At 35.3% G+C, this 22,992-nt stretch overlaps 1 protein-coding gene across 8 annotated transcripts in view; it reads right to left on the reverse strand.

The window, feature by feature from the left end:
• The window catches only part of MAGI2 (membrane associated guanylate kinase, WW and PDZ domain containing 2), an 895,053-nt gene that overhangs the window by 180,067 nt on the left and 691,994 nt on the right, over window positions 1-22,992 (reverse strand). For all 8 annotated transcript variants that reach the window (XM_052000674.1, XM_052000676.1, XM_052000675.1 and 5 more), the window contains 2 exons: window positions 19,237-19,429; window positions 6,773-7,021 (listed from right to left, as the gene is read on the reverse strand). In XM_052000674.1, the coding sequence (XP_051856634.1) occupies window positions 6,773-7,021; window positions 19,237-19,429 (442 nt within the window). The remainder of the gene's footprint in view (window positions 1-6,772; window positions 7,022-19,236; window positions 19,430-22,992) is intronic.

Raw genomic sequence — 22,992 nt, forward strand, 5'->3', positions numbered from 1 at the left:
AGGGTGCATTGAGTGTGCCATCATCTGCAAACAAAACCTCACACACCAACTCTCTCTCCACTTTAGTCTTGGCTTGTAGCCTTTTCAAGTTAAATAAATTTATTGTCCCTTGGTAGTTGATCTTGATCCTGTTTTCTTCCTCACTGAAGGTATCTAGCAACGCTGATGAAAATATCATGCTGAAAAGCATGGGAACAAACACAGAGATTTTCTTCACTCCACTGGTAAGTGGGACATTATCCAAAACTCAGGCAAGCATGACATCATGGAACTGACATAAGATATTGATGAACTGACAGTACCAAAGGTCTTGGTCAGATTGACAAATGTGTGCTGAGATCTCTGTTCTGCTCCTGACATTTCTAGTATAGTGTATGGAATAGATGCTTAATAAATACTTGTCAAGTTTGAAGACACAAGGATTTCAACAGTGCGGTTGTGAGACACAAGATGGAAACTTTGGTTTCTTGTTATTTACACCCCCACTGAGTCACATTCAATATTGGATTGACATAACCAAGTGTGTCAATTAAAATAATTTTACTTTTGGACAAAATATGGTAATGAACATGGAATTTGCTGAAATACAACTGCTGTATGATGGAATGGATATATGAAAAGGGAGCAATGAATAAATTAACATGCATTTATTAAATGCCCACTATGTGCCAGGAACTATAATGATACAATGAAGTAATCCTTATTCCCAAAGAATTTACATTTGAATGGGAAATACAAAGGAACACACCAATGCACACACATACACATATACACATGATATATGTATATGTATGTGTATATATATATATATATATATATACACACACACACACACACACACACACACACACACACACATAAAGAGTAAATATAAGAACATTAAATGAAAAATAGTTTGGGAAGGAGAAAGATGATAATGGAGAGAAGGAAGAAGAGGAAAAAGAAGGAGGAGGATGAAGAAGAGAAGAAAAAGAAGAGGAAGAGGAGGAAGAAGAAAGAAGAGGAAGAAAAAGAAGAAGAGGAAAAAGAACTTCAAGCTTAAAGCTGTATTAAGATTTTTGAGGAAGTCTTAAAAATGGCTTAATATTTTGGAGTCTTTTATAGCCACCACAAAATAGGACAAACAACCATAACTACATTGATATATGGTTTAAAAGGTATTTCATATTAGTACCTCTTTTGAACCTTGCAATAACCTGATGAGGGAAGAGCAACTTAAATGATTTATCATCATTTTGAAGATATGGAAACTGAGGCTCAAAGATTAAATTTCTTGCTCAGAAGAGCCAGTGAGTGTTAGTGATGGGATGTGAACCTAGGCTATTTGATTGGCAGCATTATACTATGATATGTACAAGACTTAGGAAATCATGTAAGCTCAGTAGGCCTCAGTTTTCTTAACTGAGTGATGAAAAAGAGATAACCAGATAAGCCTCTTGTATCTGTATATATTCTTGTGCTGCTTCAGATGGTGTTGGTGACTTTCATTATCTCCCTTCTCATAACCAAAGGCAAACCTCCTTTCCATAGATGTTTTCAGATTCTAATACTGTCCTTGAAAATCATTTGGAAATTTCTATTAGAGTAGAACTATTTCTTAAACATGATGTTGTTACAGATGGAATAACTGAACTTCATAAAGGTTTAGGTGTCTTGCCCATAGCCATATTGCAAGTATCAGAGCTGAAACTCAAATACAGATTTTCTGACTTTAAGAGCTTTATTCTTTCCTTTGCAAAAACAGCACATTGTTAAACCATGTTGTTTCCCAACAAAAGAGGAATTCCCATTCCCATTAGAATGTTTATCCCATTAGAATGGGAAATGGAGAGTGGGGACTGTCTTGTTTTTTCATTTGTACCAACTCCTCCTCCCCACTACTCTTTACTTCAAAGTTTGACAAACAGTAAATATTTAATAATGCTTTTCCATTCATTATTCAATCATTTGAGTAGCAGGCTAAGCCTAATACGTAAGTTTTCTGAATTCTCATCCAGTGCCCATTCTACTATATGATACTTTCTCCTTATTTTTCTCTGTCTCTGTCTCTCCCCACTTTCCCTTCCTTCTATCTCTATAAATATGTGTTATATTTATGTACATATACTGTATCATTGGTCCCTATAGAAGCAAGAATAGTTTATCAATTCCACCGTGGAATTCCTCTTTTGTTGGGCAACAACATGTTTTAGCAATGTGCTTTTTTTGCAAAAGAAAGAATAAAGCTCTTAAAGTCAGAAAATGTGTGTTTGAGTTTCAGCTCTGATACTTGCAATATGGCTATGGGTAAGACACCTAAACCTTTCTGAAGTTCAGTTATCCCATCTGTAAAATGGGGATAATAATACTTGCATTATCTATTTCAGTCACTTAATAAATATTTATTAATAGAAGCCAAACACTGTTTTAAGTAAGTATTATGGATACAAAGAAAGGCAAAAGAAAACTATTTCCTACTTTCAAGGAGGTCACTACTTAAAAGCGGAAGACAATGTGTCAGTAGTTGTGTAGAAACATGTTTTATGCAGTTTAAATTGGAGATTATTAACAGAGGGAAGGTACTAGAATTGAAGGAAATCAGGAAAGGCGTTTATTAGAAGGGCTGTTATTAGGAAGGGATAGAGATGGAGACTAAACCTCTAATTTCTCTGGCAAATGGAACTCCTAGAAAGTGCTTTTACTAATTCAGATAGGAGCCTTCTTTGCAATTGATAATCTTAGAGAATTACACTGAGGAGTTAAGTAATTTGTCCAGGATTACGGAGGGATATGTGTTGGAGAAAGGACTTGAATCCAGGTATTTATGGCTCAGTGTGCCTTTCTACCCATCATATCATGCTGACTGTGGTATAAGAAAAGTCCTTAGTAAATGTGAAAGTGCTATGGGTTATTAGAAGGAATATTAATAAATATCCAATTTTGAATAAGATGAAAGATCCAGAAGCTGACTCCTGAGTTCTTTCAGCATTTCCCTCTTTTATTAAATTTGCTTTATTTTTGTTCAGATGCTTTAATTATTACCAAAAAATTGAAAAGTGAGAATAATTAGGCCTCTGGGGACAAAGTGCCTTGTTTGGCCGGTTACATGGGGTATGGAGAGGGCATCCCCAGAGACAATTAGCTGGCTCTCCTCTCTTATCCCAGTGGTATCATGTTGCCAAATAATTCTTACAGTTGTTTTTTCTAAAAATTCCATAGCAATGCCACTTCTTGATTGTCCTAGTTCTCATTTACTGCCTTTAATGACAACCAAGGTTCATGCCTCATTAGCCTGCGGGGAGTTGATGTCTTATGTGATGAGCCTTATCAGAGAATAACTCTCCTTATAGCTGTCTGGAAGGGCAATGTTAAGTACAGATTCTCCAGCCCATTCTTTTTCCTTGATAGAAATACATGCACACACATATCTACATACAAATATACTAGAGTTGTCCTACATATATATTTACAAATAATATATATAAGTATCTCTATATGTATATAAATACATCTATTTATATATACATATGGATATATAAAGATAAAGATATCTTTATCTCTATATGGTAGAGAGAGAATGGTGAAACGAGGCTTTATTCAAAACCTTGAGCCTGGTACATGAATTTCCTATTATGAGCAGCTAGGTGATGCAGTAGTTAGAGCACCTGGCTTGGAGTCAGGAATACCTCAGTTCAAATCTGTCCTCAGACTCTTACTAGCCTGTATGAATTGGATAAAACTCCTTAACTCCTAAGTTTCTTTAACTATAAGATGGCAACCTTATTAGTACCTAGTAGATGAGATAAAATGATATTTTAAATCATTCAACACAGTGCCTGGCACATAATAATAGTGTCATATAAATATTATTATTAATTTTTGTTATAGAAGAAATTTATGCTTTATGATAGTGTTAGAATCGAATAGAACAAAAGAAGAGAATAGAAGAGAAGAGAAGAATAGAATAGAATAGAAAACTTCTGAATTAGTTGTCTGGGATCTAAGCCCATGTCTGTTCTCCTCTATGAGTCCCCATTTAAGACTCCACATATTGTGCATCTCTAGTGCCCTTAGGATTAAAATGAATATTATGAAAGCTTTGTTTCTTTTCCTCATTCCAACCCAGAAACGGTAAACTCCAAAACACTTAAAATGTTTAATTTCTCTAACATCTAGTACATTGCCCTTCTCATGGTAGGTATGCAACAGATTTTTGTTGAAGGGTTGAATGAATAAATCATTCTAAGTTACAGGAAGTCAGATTTTGAGTTAACCTAAGGATGGTTGTAAAGACGATTCTGGTTTCAGGTAAGACCTATACCATATTATGGTAGTGGGAAGAAGGAAGGTAATGTGGCTACTTTGTCTCAATGGAGTTGTCAACTTAGACTATAGACAGATGGATAGTTGAGAAAGACTTTGCTATTGAAAAATTTCCCAAAAGCTGACACATAAGATTGGGATAGTGATTTTTGTCTATCTATCCTGAGAGAGTGGATGGTGTTTATTGATAGTTGATTTAATTGACTCCCCATGATTTACATGGAATAATATTAAAGACTGAGTAAATGGGTATAAGTTGATCTTATTCCTAACAGGTAAGATGGTCTAGAAGTAATGTTACATTCCTGGGAAGGACACGTGCTTTGCTTGTCATCCTGGAAGAAAATGGGCTTTGCAGACAAGAAAACAACATTGAATATGTAATATCTCCTGGGCTATGGTAAGAAAAAGGCTGAACCTCTTGAGAAATGATTGAGATTCTGGAGTTGCTAGCTTCTGGTAGGTATTTTACAATGTTTTGGAATACAAGGACCTTTGATAGTTTTGAAGGAGGCTCTGTGGAACCAAATAGATACTTTAACATTCATGAAGCACTTAGCATTACTCTTCAAAATTAGAGTTCAAAGTTATTATAGAGGTTCAGTGTTAAACATAGTCCCCTAAAGGACATTAGTCATTGGAACTTTTTATGAGCATGTTGCTAATTATAAACTATAATTTAAAGTATAAATGTTATTGGAATGGTCTTTACTTTTCTGAGATAACAAAGAACAATGCATATTGTGGAGTTCTTGATCATAAAAAAATGAAATGGCGAGGAAAAGATAGAGAAGTATCCTTTTGAATGACAGGGGAGGATGTTTTCCTTTTTGAAAGTATCAGAAAATGATATTCATTTTAGAAATGCTTAACTTTGTTCTTTTATGTCCTGTTAACACTGATGAAAAGCAATGAGCAAGTATCACTTGGAGGAGATGTTGGAGAATGTAGACTTATTCCTTTCCATATCTTGAATGCTTTATTAGTAGAAAGGTTTTTATTGTATCTGTTTGCAATGAATTCATTCACATTTCCATTATTTGTATTTAGAAATGGATCCAAGTGACATTCTGACCAATGAATTTAATTTAAATTAATTTAATGAATATTTAACACTTATGCATTTTCCATTTTGTATCTAACCCTTTTTCTTCGTTCATTTCATTAGTCATTGCCACCTCTCCCTGATGAATGTGATGGTAAGAGTCCTTTACTAGCCTTTTTATATTGTGTTCCCTTGATTTAGATTTGTCTGTGCTCAAATAAACATCTGAAAGGAATGACTGCTAAAGTTTCCTGTGAATATCTTGACAAGACTAAATTATTGGTAGGGTGTTTATATAATTCATGGAAATCTTTAGTCTTGTGTGCTTTTAATCTTGTTGACTCCATCATACTGACAAAAATCCAGCTTTTAATCTGCATGTAAAGATCAGATTTATTTCTACAGTTTATCATGAAGAAGAGAAATGAAATTGTACTTTCAAATTTATGGACTTCATCCCTTGGCTGGATGTGTTGAGGTTGAATGCTTCTTCTGTGGTTTTCATTCGCACATTTGTCATTGATGCTGCTAAGCACAGTAATTCTCCTCTCCATTTAGGACTGGTACATTTCCAATAATGATAACTTTACACTAATCAAGTTCTCATTTTTGCCTAAGACCTGGACAGCTTTGGTACCACCTGATCTTTACTTCCTCTCAAAAGTTATTTGAGTACTACAGTCACTTAATTTAAACAAGTAAATGTGTAAGGATATAATGAAGGCAGTATTTTTTATTTTCATGGTTAGGCCATGTCAATTCCATTTGTCTTATTGCCTGCATCTACATGAGGAATCCTCAAACTTCTCAGTTCGTGTACAAAAAGACCATTTCCTCTCTCCCTCTCTATTTGCCTTCAAATTTCTTCTAATATTATGAGTTCTTTGTTCCAATATGTAACCACTGCTATGGTTTCCCTAGACATTTTTTGGTAATTTTCAACATAGATTTAACTCACCACTTTATCCACTATTGTTCTCCTTTCTCTGCCTTACAATTTGATTTTTCAGACCAGCTGTTGCAATTTCTTCAGGAATACGCTACTTGACATCATCAGGATAAGTCTGAATAGCCTCAGAAAATTTTGGCTTAACAGAAATGGAGGAAGTAGAAGCTGCCTTTCAGCTTATAACTTAGAAGAATAGTTTCACCTATGACTATTTTACATATATATATATATATATATATATATATATATATATATACACACACACACACACACATACACACATACACATACTGTCTTTCTCCTTCTCTCTTCTCTCCTTTCCTTGTCTCTCTTCTCCTTCTCTCCCTTTTTTCCTCTTTTCCTCTTGATCTGTCTCGTCACATGCAAACCTACATTTCATTCAATCATTTATTTAGCAAACACATCACTTCATCAATTTCACACTTAAGTAAAAGTCAAGAGAATTAGCCACTTACTTATTGTGGAACCCGACTCTGGTCTGTTCAGGGAACTGATGATGACAAAGCCAAATCCTTCGTTCTCTTTACGATGTATGACCACATCGCTGGTTTGTAGGCTATGTGATGCAAACCCTTCAGGTGGAGAAGCATTAGTGCTGGGAGCAGCATGGTTGCTGTTGGTGTACGCAGCATAGTCACTTCTCGGTGAGCTGTGGTGGGTGGACACAGAGCCTGGACTCCTCCCATTTTCTGGACAGGGCTCTCCTGGAATATAGTCAAATTACAAAAACATCATCATATTACTTGTTAACTGGTTTCTCTAATGATAGGGCTTTGAAGGGGCTATAGAATTAGTTGCTGAATATTCCAGATCTTTGCCTCTTGTTGCTTTGCATCGTCTCATGACAGATATATATATGTGTGTGTGTGTGTGTGTGTGTATGTGTGTATATATATATATATATACATATGATATATATACACACATGTATATTACACATACACATATAAGAACCCATATATTTCTGCATATTTATATATTCATGGATATTTTTGAAAATAATATACATAAAATATATACTATATATGTGTAAAATATATACTATATATAAAATGATTACAATATATTTGATTTTTTGGCAGCAGATGGTACCTGAAAATTTTGTTGTTGTTAATTGAGTTTTGTTGTTATCTTCATGGCCCAATGGACATACTGGCCATGAGGTTTTCTTGGCAAAGATACTTAGAATGCTTAGTCATTTTTTTCTCCAGTGCATTAAGGCAAACAGAAGTTAAGTGACTTTCCAGGTCACATAGCTAGTAAGTGTCTGAAGCCTGATTTGAATTCAGGTCCTTTTGATTCCTGGCCCAGTGGTCTATCTATTATGCCAACTAGCTGGCTCTGTTTGAGATTTAGGGTTTACTATGGGATGAATTATCATTAACTCTTCAAAGACACTAAATTTTATTTGGGAAATAAATAGTCTCATAGTCTCCTATTGTCTTGGAAAAGTTAGTTCACAGTGAATGTGAGTGACAAATTTATTTTAAAATGTTTTATTCATTCTACACTTAAATTCAATGATAACATCAGATATGCAGCAAACTTTGAAGTCCATTTCAAGTATTTATCAAATGCTAGAACATTTATTTATCAAAATTATTATCTCCAACCAAGCAGATAAAACAGAGAGTAAATTAACTCAAGAAATAGACAGTGAGCTGGCAACTAAAGGAAGCTATTTTCTAAGCTGATCCATCATTGAGAAGGTGGCCTATTTCAGTACATAGGTATTGATACTCTGATTAAAAGACACTAACACACTGTAATTAGGAATAACTGCATCATTTCCCTCTCACAACTTGATTAGTATACTCAAAAGGAGTTTTTCAAACAGAGGAATAACAAGATGAAAAATAATCACACTGAATTATTTCTTTGGTGGCTCTGTGGATTGGTTCCCCATTTAGAACTCTTGAAAGTGTTCTCACTTGGCAAGTTAAAAATAATTAGCCAGACTGTCAGTGAAAAATTTTACCTTTATAAACTATAATTCTGCACTAAACCAAAAAGTACAGAAAGGAAGAATGAAAAATCTTAAGCAAAGGTACTTATTTCACCAATATAGCATTAATAATTGGGAATAGAAAAACACAGAAAATAAGTGGAGTGAGAACTGTTATAAATTATCCAGTTTACACGTCTCAAACTTAATATCTCATATTTTAAGAGATTGAAAACTAAAAATTTCCATACAGAAACTGAACAGAAGTAACAAAGGAATGAAATACAAAAATGTTTCTTTCCTAAAACAACAACAACAAAACAACAAAAAAAAGCCCCACAAAAATTCTAGACAATCCGGATTGAAAACTTCTGTCTCCAAAATTTTTGTTCTTTAGCTAAACATGATCCCAAGACAAGCTGTTATTTTCTTAGTGAAGCACATGTCCTTTATCAGTCCTTGTACAAGTTAGAAATAAAGTGATTAGAGATAGTCAGGAAGAAGAAAAACAAACAATTATTATGCTGCTACATTAAAATTGAAAGTCTCCAAGAGTTATTGGACCAAATCAGCAATTAAATGTCACAGGCAGTGACAAGAGAGATCTCATTTTCTGGCTGTCATATTTGAGGAGTTTGAAAACTGTTCATGTCAGTAAACTGGCAACAGAAATTCTCTCTCTCTCTCTCTCTCTCTCTCTATCTTTCTCTCTCTCTCTCTCGCTTTCTGCCTTCTTCCCTTTCTCCATTCCTCTCTCCATCTGTCTTTTTCTGTCCCTCCCTTTGTTTTTCTCTCTTTTCCTCCCATTGTTTCTCCCTCCCTCTTTCTCTTTAGCTCTTTCTCCTTTTGTACCACTGTTTTTCTCTGTCTCTCTCTTATAACAATAGTTTCATCTATGAATTATTGACCATGTCTTAAACCCAAATCACTCTAGCTCTCACTGATTGGCTAACAACAGGTCTCAGCCCAACCTTCTCTTCATCACTGTTTGGGATTTGAAGACTCAGAAAAAGTGTAAATAGCAATTTTATCTGATTTGGTCAGAAACGCTGAGACATTTCCCCTCTCAGATTTTATTTTATTTTATTTTATTTTTTGACTAAGTAAAAGAGGCCATTTTCTGCCTCATTTTTAAAAAACTTAGCCTTCATCACTGAATGGTCACTGCCTCTGACAAACTGAGACTTGGGAAAGATTTTACTTAAAAAGACCAAGGTCTCCTACTGCCTCTGGGCCATCTTCAGTCTTCTTGATCTGTATCTTGCCACTAGATATCTCTAGCTATCCCAGATGGCTACATAAGAGAAAATGAGGTTGGTGACTTTGTACAGACTTGCCTCACTTAAATCCAATTCACTTTCAAGTCAAGACATCATCTTCCTGATGTCATTGGTCCTCTTCAAGGACAAACAACAAAAACAACAGAGGGAGTGGTTGAGTTGTAGGTTACTTGAAGGAAAGGAGAAGAATTGATTAACCCTACCTGTGATGATCACTAGATGATTCCCTTTTGGGAGCCTATAAATCAGGAGAATTTCCTTCTTTATTGAAATGTTCTTTCAACCTCTAAAACAAAGTTTTTCTATCTTATCCAGGATGAATGTTTGAGAATATGGGACTAAAAGCCCTTATTGGAACTTTTTTTTTAACATGTCAGTCCCAAACCCCAAAATGAGAAAAACCTGAAGGATAGAAAATATACATCTTATTCTTAGGATTGGTCAAGACTTAGGTGACTCATTTAGTGAATCCATCTGTCTCCCAATGAGACTAAACCCAAATTGCCCCCAGACAAATGAGATTCTATCTGTTCAACAACCTTCCCCTGTTGTGAAATGAACTGTTATTTAGAATAATTAATGCAGTAAAAAGGTTATAATGCAATTTAAAATACAAAGTGCTGTGTAAATTCATTTTATTTACTCAATGAGTTTTCCGGATCACTGCCTCATTATTCATGTCCTTCTGCAGACTTCTGTATGGAATTCCAATATTGGTCTGGATCAACTTAACATAAATGGTCACTGTTTAAAATCATTTCTTTTAATGCTGCTTAGGATGAAATGCAGCCAGATGGGAAGTCATCATTGTAGTGCTGGGAGAAATGGATGTTTCTCAGCAAGATAGCTGGCATTTAGGAAGATGACCATTAAGCAGTTATAGGACACTGATAGGTCACCAAGAAATTCATCTTTACTGAAGGGATCAACTAGTTTTTATGTGACATATTTTAATCACATTAGAGGTAGATACCCAGTGAATAGAATGTGATATTTGGAGCCAGGAAGACCTGCATTCAAAGGAAGATAGGTTCACATTTCAATTGTTGGTGCCTATTTAAATACACACACACACACACACACACACACACACACACACACACATCTATATCTAGAGAGTCTCTTGGATTAATTACCACCTCTATGTATCTTAGGCAACTCCCTCGGATTTATCTACTGAGCCATAGAGAGAGTGCTTATGAAATCACAGCTTATTCTACCTATATCCTATCCAGAAGTTAATAATAAATGTTAACATTTATAATTAGCATTAGCAAAATAGAACAGTCTAAAGCTTTATGTTGGTGATAGTTATGAGGTAAAGTGCTAATTGTGCAAAAATATTTGAAACCAGTATTGACAAATGGAGTAGGCTTATAATATGTAGGATTTGGTAACAAGCTATGAGGAAGGATAGAATGCTGGACCTGGAGTCAAGGTGGCCTGAATCCAAATTTGGCCTCAGATATTTACTAGTTTTGTGATCCTGAGTAAATCATTTAACCCTGTTTGCTTTAATCCACTGCAGAAGGAAATAATGAACCACTCCAGTATCTTTGCCAAGAAAACCTGACAGGCAGTATGCTCCATGGGGTCACAAAGAGTTGCACATGACTGAACACAATTGAACAACAACACCATGAGGAGTATTCCCAGATGGTCTCGACCTAAATCAGTTCATCTGATTTAGATTTTTACTTTACCATGCTGACAGCTTTCATGTTCTCCTTATTGGACGGTAGTTAAATTTTACCTTGTGGTCGCTAAGTAGTGCCATAGTGTACAGAATGCAGGGCCTAGAGTCTCATCCACCTGAGTTCAAATGTGACCTCAGATTATACTTAATTGTTACTCTGGCCAGGTCACATAATCCTGTTTGTCTCAGTTTCCTCATTTGTAAAATGAGCTGGAGAAGGAAATGGCAAACTACTCTAGTATTTGCTGCAAAACCTCCAAAAGGAGTCACAAAAGAGTCACACACCACTTGTGTGTGATTCCCTAAGTTTTATTTTAAGTATGAATGGGGAGGGACCTGTTCACTACAAGGTAGATGTATGGATCATATTTGTTTTTATTATTTATTATTGTTATAAGGAAAATTCTGTGTTTGGAACTTTGCCCTGATTAAAGAGGCAAAATTCAGGAAGAGAAAGTTAAAAATGAGTTTAACACACTAAGGCTGTAGGAGTTGATGAATTCACCTGATGCTAGATTGACCACTTTTCAAACAGAGCAGGGCTTTTAAAAATTGTTGTTGTTTGTTTGTTTCTAAGTCCTATCTGATTCTTTGTAAAAACTCTATTTGAGGTTACACACATGGTTACCTGACTTGTCCAGGGTGAACTTAGAAAAGTAAATCTTTCTGTCTTCAGATTCAGGTTTTTTATAGATAGGAGCAAACCACTCTCATATAAGGGAAAGATAATGCTGATTCATTGACATTTCAATAAAGAGTTGGAGTTAATGCCATTTTATGGATACACTTTTCAAATGAGAAGATATAAGTGAGCCTGCTCAGCAGGTCCATTGCTTTAAAAGGACACATTATGAGGAGATGGGATTATTTCTAAAGATATTAGATTTGTGAATTTGGCTAGCTAATTGCCCTCTCCTACTGGACCCTAATCTCTGGATGTATCTAGCCAAAATAAAGCTTAAAACACCCTACATTAATACAAATTAATAACTGATTTTATACAATAACTTTTGCATAATCTACCTCAAAAATTGGAGTACCATAATCTCCTTGTAAATTTTAAAGTGCTACATGAATGTGACCTATTATTATTTTGATTAAGTGACAGAGGTATCCTACAAATCAATAGTTATTCTTCCGTGAATGAGGTTTCTCACATTTCCAAGGAGATGGATATATTCAAAAGGATGGAAGATTCGATTGAAGCTACAAAAGATATAAGCATTCACATTTTCAGTGAAAGAAAATGTTGTGATATATTCACTTAGCCTATTCTTGGGGTTGAATCCCTGAGGGTTGGAGTTGGTAGCATGGATGTCATATTCATTGTGAAAGACCTGTGTCTGTAATTGGGGCACAAAACTAGATTCAATTGCATGTTTGTTTCTACCACTCTCCACTCTCCATAATATTTCATTTGTGATGACCTCATTTTGCAATGAGAACTTAAAATATTTTTGTCCTTAGGCTAATCTTAACTTTTCAACCTTTATGTCTATTTTCTTCCTTCTCTAGTCCCTATATTTATGTGTGTTAAAATTTTTCTCTCACACTTGATTTGATTATTGTTACTTTATATATATGAGGCCCTTTCTGTACTAAAATCTGAAGTCTGCCTTCAATTCAGTGTAGTGTATCTATTAAATGTTTACTATTCAAGGCATTCAAAAAAATCCCTGAGGACTGAAAGCTAATAAGGAAGAAATTATCACTGCCCTCTAGGAATTTAAGAGGGTGCAAACAAAATGCTGGGAGAGATTTTAAGAAGTGGGAATGGTGGAGAAGGTTGGGATTTAGGAATTTGAACAAATTATGTGAAAGACAAAACACTTGAATGGAGGTATGAATTAAGAATGGGATTTAAACAAGAAGATGTGGGGGGTTTCTTGTTTTTTTGGGGAGGTAGTGGTGATGGAAGGGAACACAGAAGGCATAAACTGAGGTTGGAAAGAGTAAGATTCTTTGGAGTAGTAATGAATAATTTAATTTGGGGGATCATAGAGTGTGGTATAAAAACAGTGTGAAAATATGGCTACAAAAAAAGATTTTAGTCAGGTCATAGAGGTCATTAAATATCACCCTAAAATTTATCAATAGTGGGCAATTGAAGTTTTTGTAAGGCAAAGTTGAATACTAGGGATATTTATCTGAAGACAGTGGGAAACAGAATGGAAATGGGCCATATTATGTCTAGTCAAAAGGTAATAAGGCCTAGATTGGAGGATCACAGTATGAGTGAAAAGGTAAGAAAAGATATGAAAGATAAGGAGTTGGAAATTGTGGGAGTTTGAATAAATAGGATTTGGCATTTCATTAGATGTGGGAAATAAAGAGAAGGGGGGAAATAAAAGATAATTGAAGGTTTTGGCTAGAGTGACTAAGAAAAGTGTGTTGCCATGAACAGAAATCAAGAATTTAGGACAGGTAGATTTTTTGGTGGGGGAGAGGGGACTGAGGAAGTTGTGTTCTAGACATGATGAGTTTGAGGGACAGGCAAGCGAAAGTCTACAGCTCTCGGAAGAGTATTTGACTGCATTATAGGCACTGGTTTATTAACACAGCTTCTCTTAATAACTTTGTGAATCTGGAGGTACTCTTGATGTCATCAGAAACTAGAACTCATTGGGGGCAGTCTAATGATTAAATGTACCAAGCAAGTCACTTATTGCTGTACTTCTACTAAGAGAGCCAGTCAGAGACTCCTAGAAAGAGAGAATTTACCTCAGATGCTATACTATCCTACTCTGCCAGCCATTGTGGTAGGTGGACATGGAATCACAAATGTAAGAATTAGATGAGAATTTAGTTTCCATAGAGTTAAGAAACTTAAATCAGAAAAATACAACAGAAATCTAAGAAATGTTAAAAAAAACTTACTGAAGGAAACCAAAAATTAGAATAAGAAAGATGTTTTAAGATGAAATCACAGGTGATGTTTTAAGATGAACTCACACTCACTGGGGGAAGATATAATTAAGGATTCACATTCACATTAGGAGAAGATAAAATCAGAGGTGGAGACACACATGGGAGGGAAGTGTAATGATGTAATAGGTGTGGAGACTCACAGGGGAATTACTAGGCTGTAGCTTTTGTAGTACCTAGCTAATAGGGAATCAAGGGAAAGAATGAACTAAATCCACATAAGGTGAATGCTAAGGGGACATGTAATCAGGGGGTGGCAATTCACAATCAAGGTGGGGGGATTAGGTGTTCCAGATATCCTGTAATTTCTATAGTACCCAATTAATGGGGAATCAGAGGAGGGACTTGCATTTCAGGTGACAGGGCATAAAAAGACATGTCTATTGATTCCAAGTGTACTGATTCCATAGGATACCTGCTGCTGCATTTGTGTAATAAAATGGACTTTTAACTTTGTACCTCTGAGCCCAATGGAGTTATTTCTTGCATAAAGGAGTGGGGTTTGAAACCTGTCTTCAACACTTTTTTAGCTATGTGACTTTGAGCATATAATATCAATCTTTCCAAGCAATAGCTTTTGCACCTGAAAAATGGGGGTGATGATAGCTGGCATTTATGTAGCACTTTAGGATTTTTAAAGCATGTTGCATATGTTATCTTAATCCTTGAATCTACTCTTCAAGGAAGTAGTTATATTATCCTTAATTTATAGATGAGAAAACTGAAGATGTTTGAATTTCAGTGACTTGCTCAGTCTCACAGCTAGTGAATGAAGCAGGATTTGGATACAAGGATTCCCAAATCCAACTCCAGCAATCTACCTGCCATAGGATCTAGCTGCCATTGGGGGGTAGATGTAGTAGGCTGGAGAGCTGGTTTTTGTGATTCTGGAGGAGAGTGAAGCTGAAGATTTTGCACAGTCACACCCCGCTTAAATCAAATTCACTTTCAAGTCAAGACATCACTCTTCTGAGGACATTTGTCCTCTTTGAAAATGAAAGATGAACAATAATAATCTGAGCTAAATAAGGAGTGAGAAAGGTCTGAGTTAAATTCTGACCTCTGACCTTATTGCACAACTCAGAACAAGTCACTTCTCTGTGACTGGTTCTTTATTATTATTATTATTATAGCTTTTATATGGCTGGCTGTGATTGGTTCTTAACTTAGCATCCATAAATTTCAAAGGGTTCATGAACCTGGAGGGGAAAAATTGTGCATTTATTTCAATATCAATATTATTTGCATTTTACAGATGAAGGAACTGAATTAGATATGGGCTGAGGACTTGTCCAAGGTCACAAAGATAGTCAGTGTCTGAGGCCAGGTTTTCTTAAATTCTCAGTCTAAATTTATCCAATATAACACTAATCAGAGATAGAAGAGGAAAAGCATGAGAATTTAGGATATGGAGGCCAAGAGGAGCTGGAATTGTCCAGAGGAAAGGAATGATCAGCAGAGCTTTACGTTTGAATGCTCAGAGATGATTGAAGATTAAAAAAGGCCATTAGATGTGAAGGTTATTTATTGGTTATTTCACAAAGGAATTTCTGTTGAATATGGGAACAGCTAGATGACGCTATAGAGCAGAGTGCTGGGGCTGAAGTTAAGGAAGACTCATCTTCATGAGTTCAAATCTGAACTCAGACTTTATTAGCTCTGTGACTTTAGCCAAGCCACATAACCCTGTTTATCTCAGTTTCCCCATCCATAAAATGAACTGGAGAAGGAAATGGCAAACCATTTTAATATCTTTGCCAACAAAAATCCCAAATGGGGTCATGATGATTGGATTCAACTGAAATGATTCAACAACAACAAGATGAGTCTAAGGCAGATCACAAGGGGATAGGTAATTTGTAGAGGCTGAGACAAGTGTGCTGGATTGGAACTCAGGAAGCCCTGTGTTCAAATCCTACTTTAGACATTTACAAGCTATGTAACACTAAGCCTCAGTTTCCTAATCTATAAAATGGGGACAATAGTAGCATTTTAATAAACTGTCTAGGTTTATTGTGAATATTAAATAAGAAGACACATGAAAAATACTTCCTACATCTTAAAACGCTATAAAATGCTTGCTATTACTATTAAGAATGGGACCAAAGAGTATAACCCTTTTTGTTAATTTCCTTACATCCTTTTTCCTACTAACTCTTTATTTTAATATTATTACTATTTTCATTTCCAGATTTCAGTGCCATAGCAACACTCCTCTCACTTGTCTTTTGCCTGACCTCACTGAAAATGTTGGACTGGTTTCTCCCAGTCACTGGATTTGCTTGGCAAGAAATCATCCATTCATATAATAATAATATAATAATAATAATAATAATAATAGTGTCCCTTCCTCTAAATGAGATAGTTAGAAGCATTGAAGGGTGCTGATTCTCCCCAGCTGAAACAATAACAGCAAAAGGAAAGCTTGTCTCTTTCCCATGGCTTTCTTTCATTCATTCTGTAGACATTTACTGTTACCAAAGTGTCCTTGCCCAAGCTCAATCATCCCCCACTAATGCTACATTCAAAGACGAGGGAATTGAAGGTGGAAAAATCTCCTGGTACAAATGAGCAGTTGTCACAGAACATTTTCAAATATGAATTACACTTGAAAGCCTAACTGTAAAGCTGACAAAAAATTGCAGCAGAGAGCACCTCCATAGAAGTCACATATTTCACAAATTGTGCAAATGTATCTTTACAGCATTTGGCATAAACTCTCACAGCTTGGGCTGATGAGTACAAAATTTAATTTGCAATAATCAGCCAGAGGCAAGGGGAACATGAAATTATGTTGCAGCATTAGTTTTGCATTTTGCAATATATTTCTATGTAAATCAGGTATCATTTTAATTCAAGTTTGGATTCCCAAACACCCAGCACATGGAACCTTCCCTCCTACCCCCAAATGACTGTTATTAAGCATCATTTCTCGGGAAGAGAGAGAGTTAAATGGTAGCCAGGCCAATGCTGCTTTCCTCTTGGCATCCCTCCCAAGGATAAAGCATAATTCAAGGTGTTTTACTTTGATGGGTCAAGTGGTGTGCCAGGAATTTCAGGAGACTAATGGCACCTCTTAGCAAAACCTCTACACCATACAAGATATATGGCCATCTAGTGAGGAAGGCTGACAACTCTTCTGTCCAGCCCCCTTAAGTGATGGCTCTGGCTTCAAGTCTAGTTTCCAGAAAGAAGGGAAAGAAAAGGATTTTTATCTGATCGTTAACTCTCATCTTTTCCAGTCAAAATAGATGATAGTTTTCTAATTAAAAGTTGTCACACATACTAGCTTGGGAATCCCTGAATCAGAAGTAGGTTCATGAAAAAAAAGGTACTAATCATAACATAATGCTCTGAGAGGGCAGCTTAAGGAACAGAAATATGGCTAGTTTGAGATATAGGAGACCTCTTGGCTCTGTCACAGATTCCTTGTAATAAATAACTTGGGCAAGTGACTATACTTTCCTGGGCCTATATCCTTCTCAGCTGTAAAATGAACAATTTAGGTCATATGGTCTCTAAAGCTTTTTAGCTCTAGGACATAATGATTCTTTATTAGTGAAATAGAGCATAGTATTAGATAGAATGTGGGCCCTTGATCCCAAACAATCTGGATTTAAATCCTACTTTTGACATAGGAAACATCATAGTACAATAGAAAATGTGCTGGATTAAAATAAATAGATTAAAAATCTATTTTCAAATTCTGGCTCTGCCCCTAATTATTATTTATGTGATACTGGGCAAGTCATAAAATTCTGGGGGTAGATTTAGAGCTGAACTGACCTCAGAAACCACATAGTCCAACTATTTTAGGAAGTAGCAAATTAGGAAATAGAACCCCAGGGAGATTAAGGGGTCTTTCCAAGGTTCCATCAGAGATCGGATCTAAACTCTGACTCCAGAGTGAACATTATTTCCAGTGTATGCAACAGTCACTGCTTATAATAAACTAGTCAGGTAGCTGTTTTATTTTTTATCTTATCAGATAAATGGATAATCAACTGAAAATAATTGTTTATAAGCAAATCTCAATCATGGGGCTTCATATGGCATCTGAGGGTAGAACACTAAACTCATAGAATAATAGATTACAAATCAAAGCATGAACACTGATTTAGAATAGAAGGGATTTAGAACTGGGTCCAACCTTCTCTCTTTATAGACAAGGAAAAAGAATCAAAATTCTTTATGATTTCCCAAGGTGGTACAGGTAATAAGTAGTAGAGATTTGAAATCCTGTTCCTCAGACCACTAGTCTAGAACTTTCCCCACTATACCATTATACATTCATCTGTCGTAATAAAATCTATGACAATGAATCCCTAGAATAGTTATTTTTAAAAAAATCAACATAAAGGTACTGGAGTACTTATATTTTATGTACATAATAGTTGTATCCCTGAAAGATTTCTTTATTATTCTTATATTCTTTTCTAAGTCTAATTATATTATAAATATGACTGCTGGAGGCTTATAGAAAACCTGTGATAAATCTTTTTATAAAGTTAAGAATCCCAATGTTAAGGGAACAATTCTTTCTGATTTATCTGTTTTGTAAGTATGATTTTTTGGGGTAAATTGTATTTTCTCAAAGTCAGACACAGTTGTCTTTTCTTACATTTGAGTACCACATTCACTGCTCCCTTTTATCTGACCTTACAATGAAAGTCAATTTTCCCTCTTGGTTTGCTTATTATACTGTCACAATGCCATAGAATTCAGCTGGCATACATACTGAGGGCCATTTTTCTCCAAAGATATCTTTTCAACTACTATAGTTTCCTTCTTATAAACACCATTCACTAAATAATATGCATTTCTTGAATTAGCATCAGCCTTTACTGAAAATCTTTAATGATCATAAGCAAGAGATGGGGCCTTTTGGTAGTTGAGGTATAAATGTGAGCAATTAATTGCCTTTCCCATCTCCCCTCATATTTTAAGCAGTAAGATTCATCCTAAAATGAAAACAATCAATATTTTGTTCTTTTTCCTAAAGATTTCATTTAAAGGAAAGTGTCTCCCTTATTATAATTCTACCCTCTTCCACTCCAACTTTTGGCAACATACCTACAGACATCACCTTTCTTCTTATAGTTAGGTTCACCTGCCCATTTCTGGCTGCATTATGCATGAGGTCAATAACATATCGGTGTGTCTTTCCAGCCACAGGAATGCCATCCACGTAGACCAGCTCATCACCAGGGTGCAAGCGGCCATCTCTGTCTGCTGAGCCCATGGCAATGACTGCTCCAATCAAAATCTAGAAAATTAATGAGAAAGAAAATAATGCTTTAATAAACATTTCCCCAATATTTTGCCTTCTTTTCATAAATTCCAAAATTGTGGAGGAGAACTGGGGTTGGAGATACAGGACATTATTCTATCCCTGGTATGCAAATCCTTCCATTCCTTCCTCCATCACCTCCAGTTTGTATCCTTCAGGCCCATAAGACAAAAATTTATTTTTACATTTAAAACTGACCTTTTTCTTAGAGAATATAAACTCTGATTTGTGCAAAATCTTTAGAGGTTATGAGCTTTGCATATGAATATAAATTCTCATTTTATGTTCTGAAAATAAAGTCGATTAAAACATTATGTTAAAAACAATAAAAGAATTTTCTTGTTTGGATGGATCTGATTGTGCCAAGAAGCAAAGATTGCCAAGGCTGCCACTGAGTAAAGAAGCAGGTTTAAGGCATGTGCTTGAAGAAGAAGAAAATAGACAGAAAAATATCTTTGGTGGCTTTCTCTAAGAGTCTATTACTTGCTAAAGCTCCCAAACAAAATCTGTTCTAGGTTTTTTTTTTTTTTTCTTAATCCCAATATGGCCTAATCAAAACAGTTTTTTCATCATGGAATAATCTCTCAACTTCATTTGCCCCTGAAATGGATTTTCTATCTAAACATAGAGGAATGGGATGAATGTTTTCTTGTCTGGAAAAAGCTCTCTCCCAGAATACTGTGGCAATTTCCACAGAGGGCAAAATTCAAATTTTTAGCTTTCATTGGAATTCAGTTTCACTTCAGCACTTTGTCTTAATGTAGAGGAAGGGTACAGGTGTTCATATTTCAATCCTGCTGTTAAAAAAAAATCCATTTGGCCTGTAAACACTTTTGCCACACTACGGATTTTTGTCAGTTCCCATTTCATTTCCTATGATTATTTGTGTTTGTATCTCATCCCACTACTGAGCTGTTAAGCAAATGTCACAAATGTAGTATCTGTCTTAGCTAAACTGTTTATCTCAGCATCTAGCACAATGCATTGAACACATTTGATACTTAGTAAATGTTTGTGGAGTGAATAAGTCATGATGTAATTTAATTGCCTTTATGGTATGATTATTAATAACTTGAAGAAATTTCAGAGCCACCAATCCTCTGAATTATTTTAATTTTCATTCATGATTAATTGTCCACAACTTAAATTATTTATTAGATTCATCTAGTCAGTCAACAGGTATTTGTTAAATACCTACTAAGTACGAGGCAATGAACTAAGCTTTCATTTTCTGCATCTGTCTTAGAAGTTAAATTCCAAGTCAGTCATGACCTGCAACCTTGCTTTCAGGAAATGGATTTGGTTTGACAATTTGCAATTAGGTCTATGTCTTTTAACTGGCAGGTGAATGATTATGTAATTGTTCACAGCAGTGGCTGAGATGGGAAAGAGTCTACGTTTTCAGTCAAACTACTCATGGCAGAATGTCTACATAGAAACATGGCAACATAATTTGAATGATTAATGCATTTACTGACTATTGTATAGGCAGACCATTCTGAATGATATGAGTAAAAGTTACAGTCAGACAAGTTCTCAATGTTGTACTGCTTCCTGAAGAATAGACAAGACCTTAGGCAAGCTACTAGCTTTCTTCAATCCTAAGCATGGAAATTTCCCATACTGAATCTAACTTCTTTCCTCTAGCACCTAACACACACACACACACACACACACACACACACACACACACACACAATCCTAAACTAACAAAATTTTCAATGGATAAGAAATAGCATATAACATTTTAATGAAGTGACTCTGCTATTATCATAGGAAGTCATTATTCTTCTGTTTCAGACTGGCTTTAGAGAAAGCTTCTTTATTTGCAAAACACCCCAAATTTGCCAAGTTCAGCATCCTCCTGATTTTTTACATCCTTCACTTTTTTTTTCCTTTGCAAGTCATGCTGAGCTGAATTTATGAGTTTCTTTTTAAAGACTTCCAATTTATTCTTCAAATGGCTCAAGCCACTATGGAGTGCTTCAAAGAGTTGGAAAATACTTTGTACAAGATCCAGTTAAAATGAGTTTACTCAATTCCACTTCACAACAGAAAAAACAGCATTTAGGTAGCTCCACACAGTGAAGGTTTTGACTTGTTGATTGCACATTGGTGGGATAGTTTATCATTAGCTACCTGAAGAAAGAAATATATGTTGATTCGCTGCTGCTGGGCTTATAATTATGGTGGGGCTTCTTTCCTGGCTGGTAAATTAAAATTTTGAGGGGAATGTTCTCCACAAACAAATCATTCTGACAGTAATTAAAAGAAGCCAACCAACAAGAGAGAGAAAGCCACAACTGTAAAGGGAGGGATAGGGCAATCTTTGCAAAAGATGTGCAATGAGAAGTCCCAAAGAAATAGGGTATTAAATATCATCAAGATAGGAAAAGTAGGCTATACCCCATCCTCCAGCTTTGACACATACTGCAAAACAGAATATCACAGCATCAGAACATTTTCTGTACTGTCTGTAGAATTTAAAGATGATTTTTTTTGCAAGGAACTGGATACTGAGTGGACATCCATCAGTAGGGGAATGTCTGAATAAATTATGGTATAAGGATGGAATGGAATATTACTGTCTCATAAGAAATGATCAGCAGGATGATTTCAGAAACACCATGAACTGATGCTAAGTGAAGTGAGCAGAACCAAGAGAACATTGTACGTGGCAACAAGATCATGTAATGATCAACTCTGATGGGCTTGACTCTTTTCAAAAACAAGGTCATTCAAGCCAATCCAATAGACTTGTGATAGAAAAAGCCATTTGTATACAGAGAGAGCTATAGGCACTGAATGTGGATCACAACATAATTTTTTTAAATCTTTTTTGTTATTGTTTGCTGGCTTCTTTTTTTCTTCCTCATTTTTTGATCTAATTTTTCTTATGCAGCATGACAAATGTGGAAATGTGTTTAGAAGAATTTCATATATTTAACCTATATTGGATTACTTGCTGTGTAAGGGAAGGAGTTGGGGGAAAGGAAGGGAGAAAAATTTGGAACACAATGTTTTGCAAGGGTGAATGTGGAAACCTATCTTTACATTTATTTTGAAAATATAAAGCTATTATTAAATTTTTTTAAAAAAGATTTTCTTCCATACTAATTTCATTGAGGATTTGAATTTCTCACAGTAAAGGCTTGCCAACTAATCTAATAACTATCAAGTGAAAATGCTTACTTATAATTTAATTACATTTGATATAACAATTCAGGATGGATGCAAAGCAATTTTAATAGTAAACAAATGTTTTAAATAAAGTAATATGATGATAGATTTAGAGTTGAAAAAGATTTTAGAAGCTATATAATCTAATTCCATCATATTAAAAGATAAAGAAGCTAAAACCCAGGGAGATTAATTGCTTTCCCCAGAGTCAACCAAGTAATTAAAAAAAGGGGCAGGATTTGAAACTAACTCTTCCAACTCATACCCCAATATTCTTTCCACTGAATCATGCTTGCCTCCTTACTGATTGTTCTGGATTTCATACATACATCAAAAATAATTATGAGATATATTTTCCT

This window comes from Antechinus flavipes, chromosome 5 (assembly GCF_016432865.1).
Source record: "Antechinus flavipes isolate AdamAnt ecotype Samford, QLD, Australia chromosome 5, AdamAnt_v2, whole genome shotgun sequence".
NCBI classification, from domain to species: domain Eukaryota; kingdom Metazoa; phylum Chordata; class Mammalia; order Dasyuromorphia; family Dasyuridae; genus Antechinus; species Antechinus flavipes.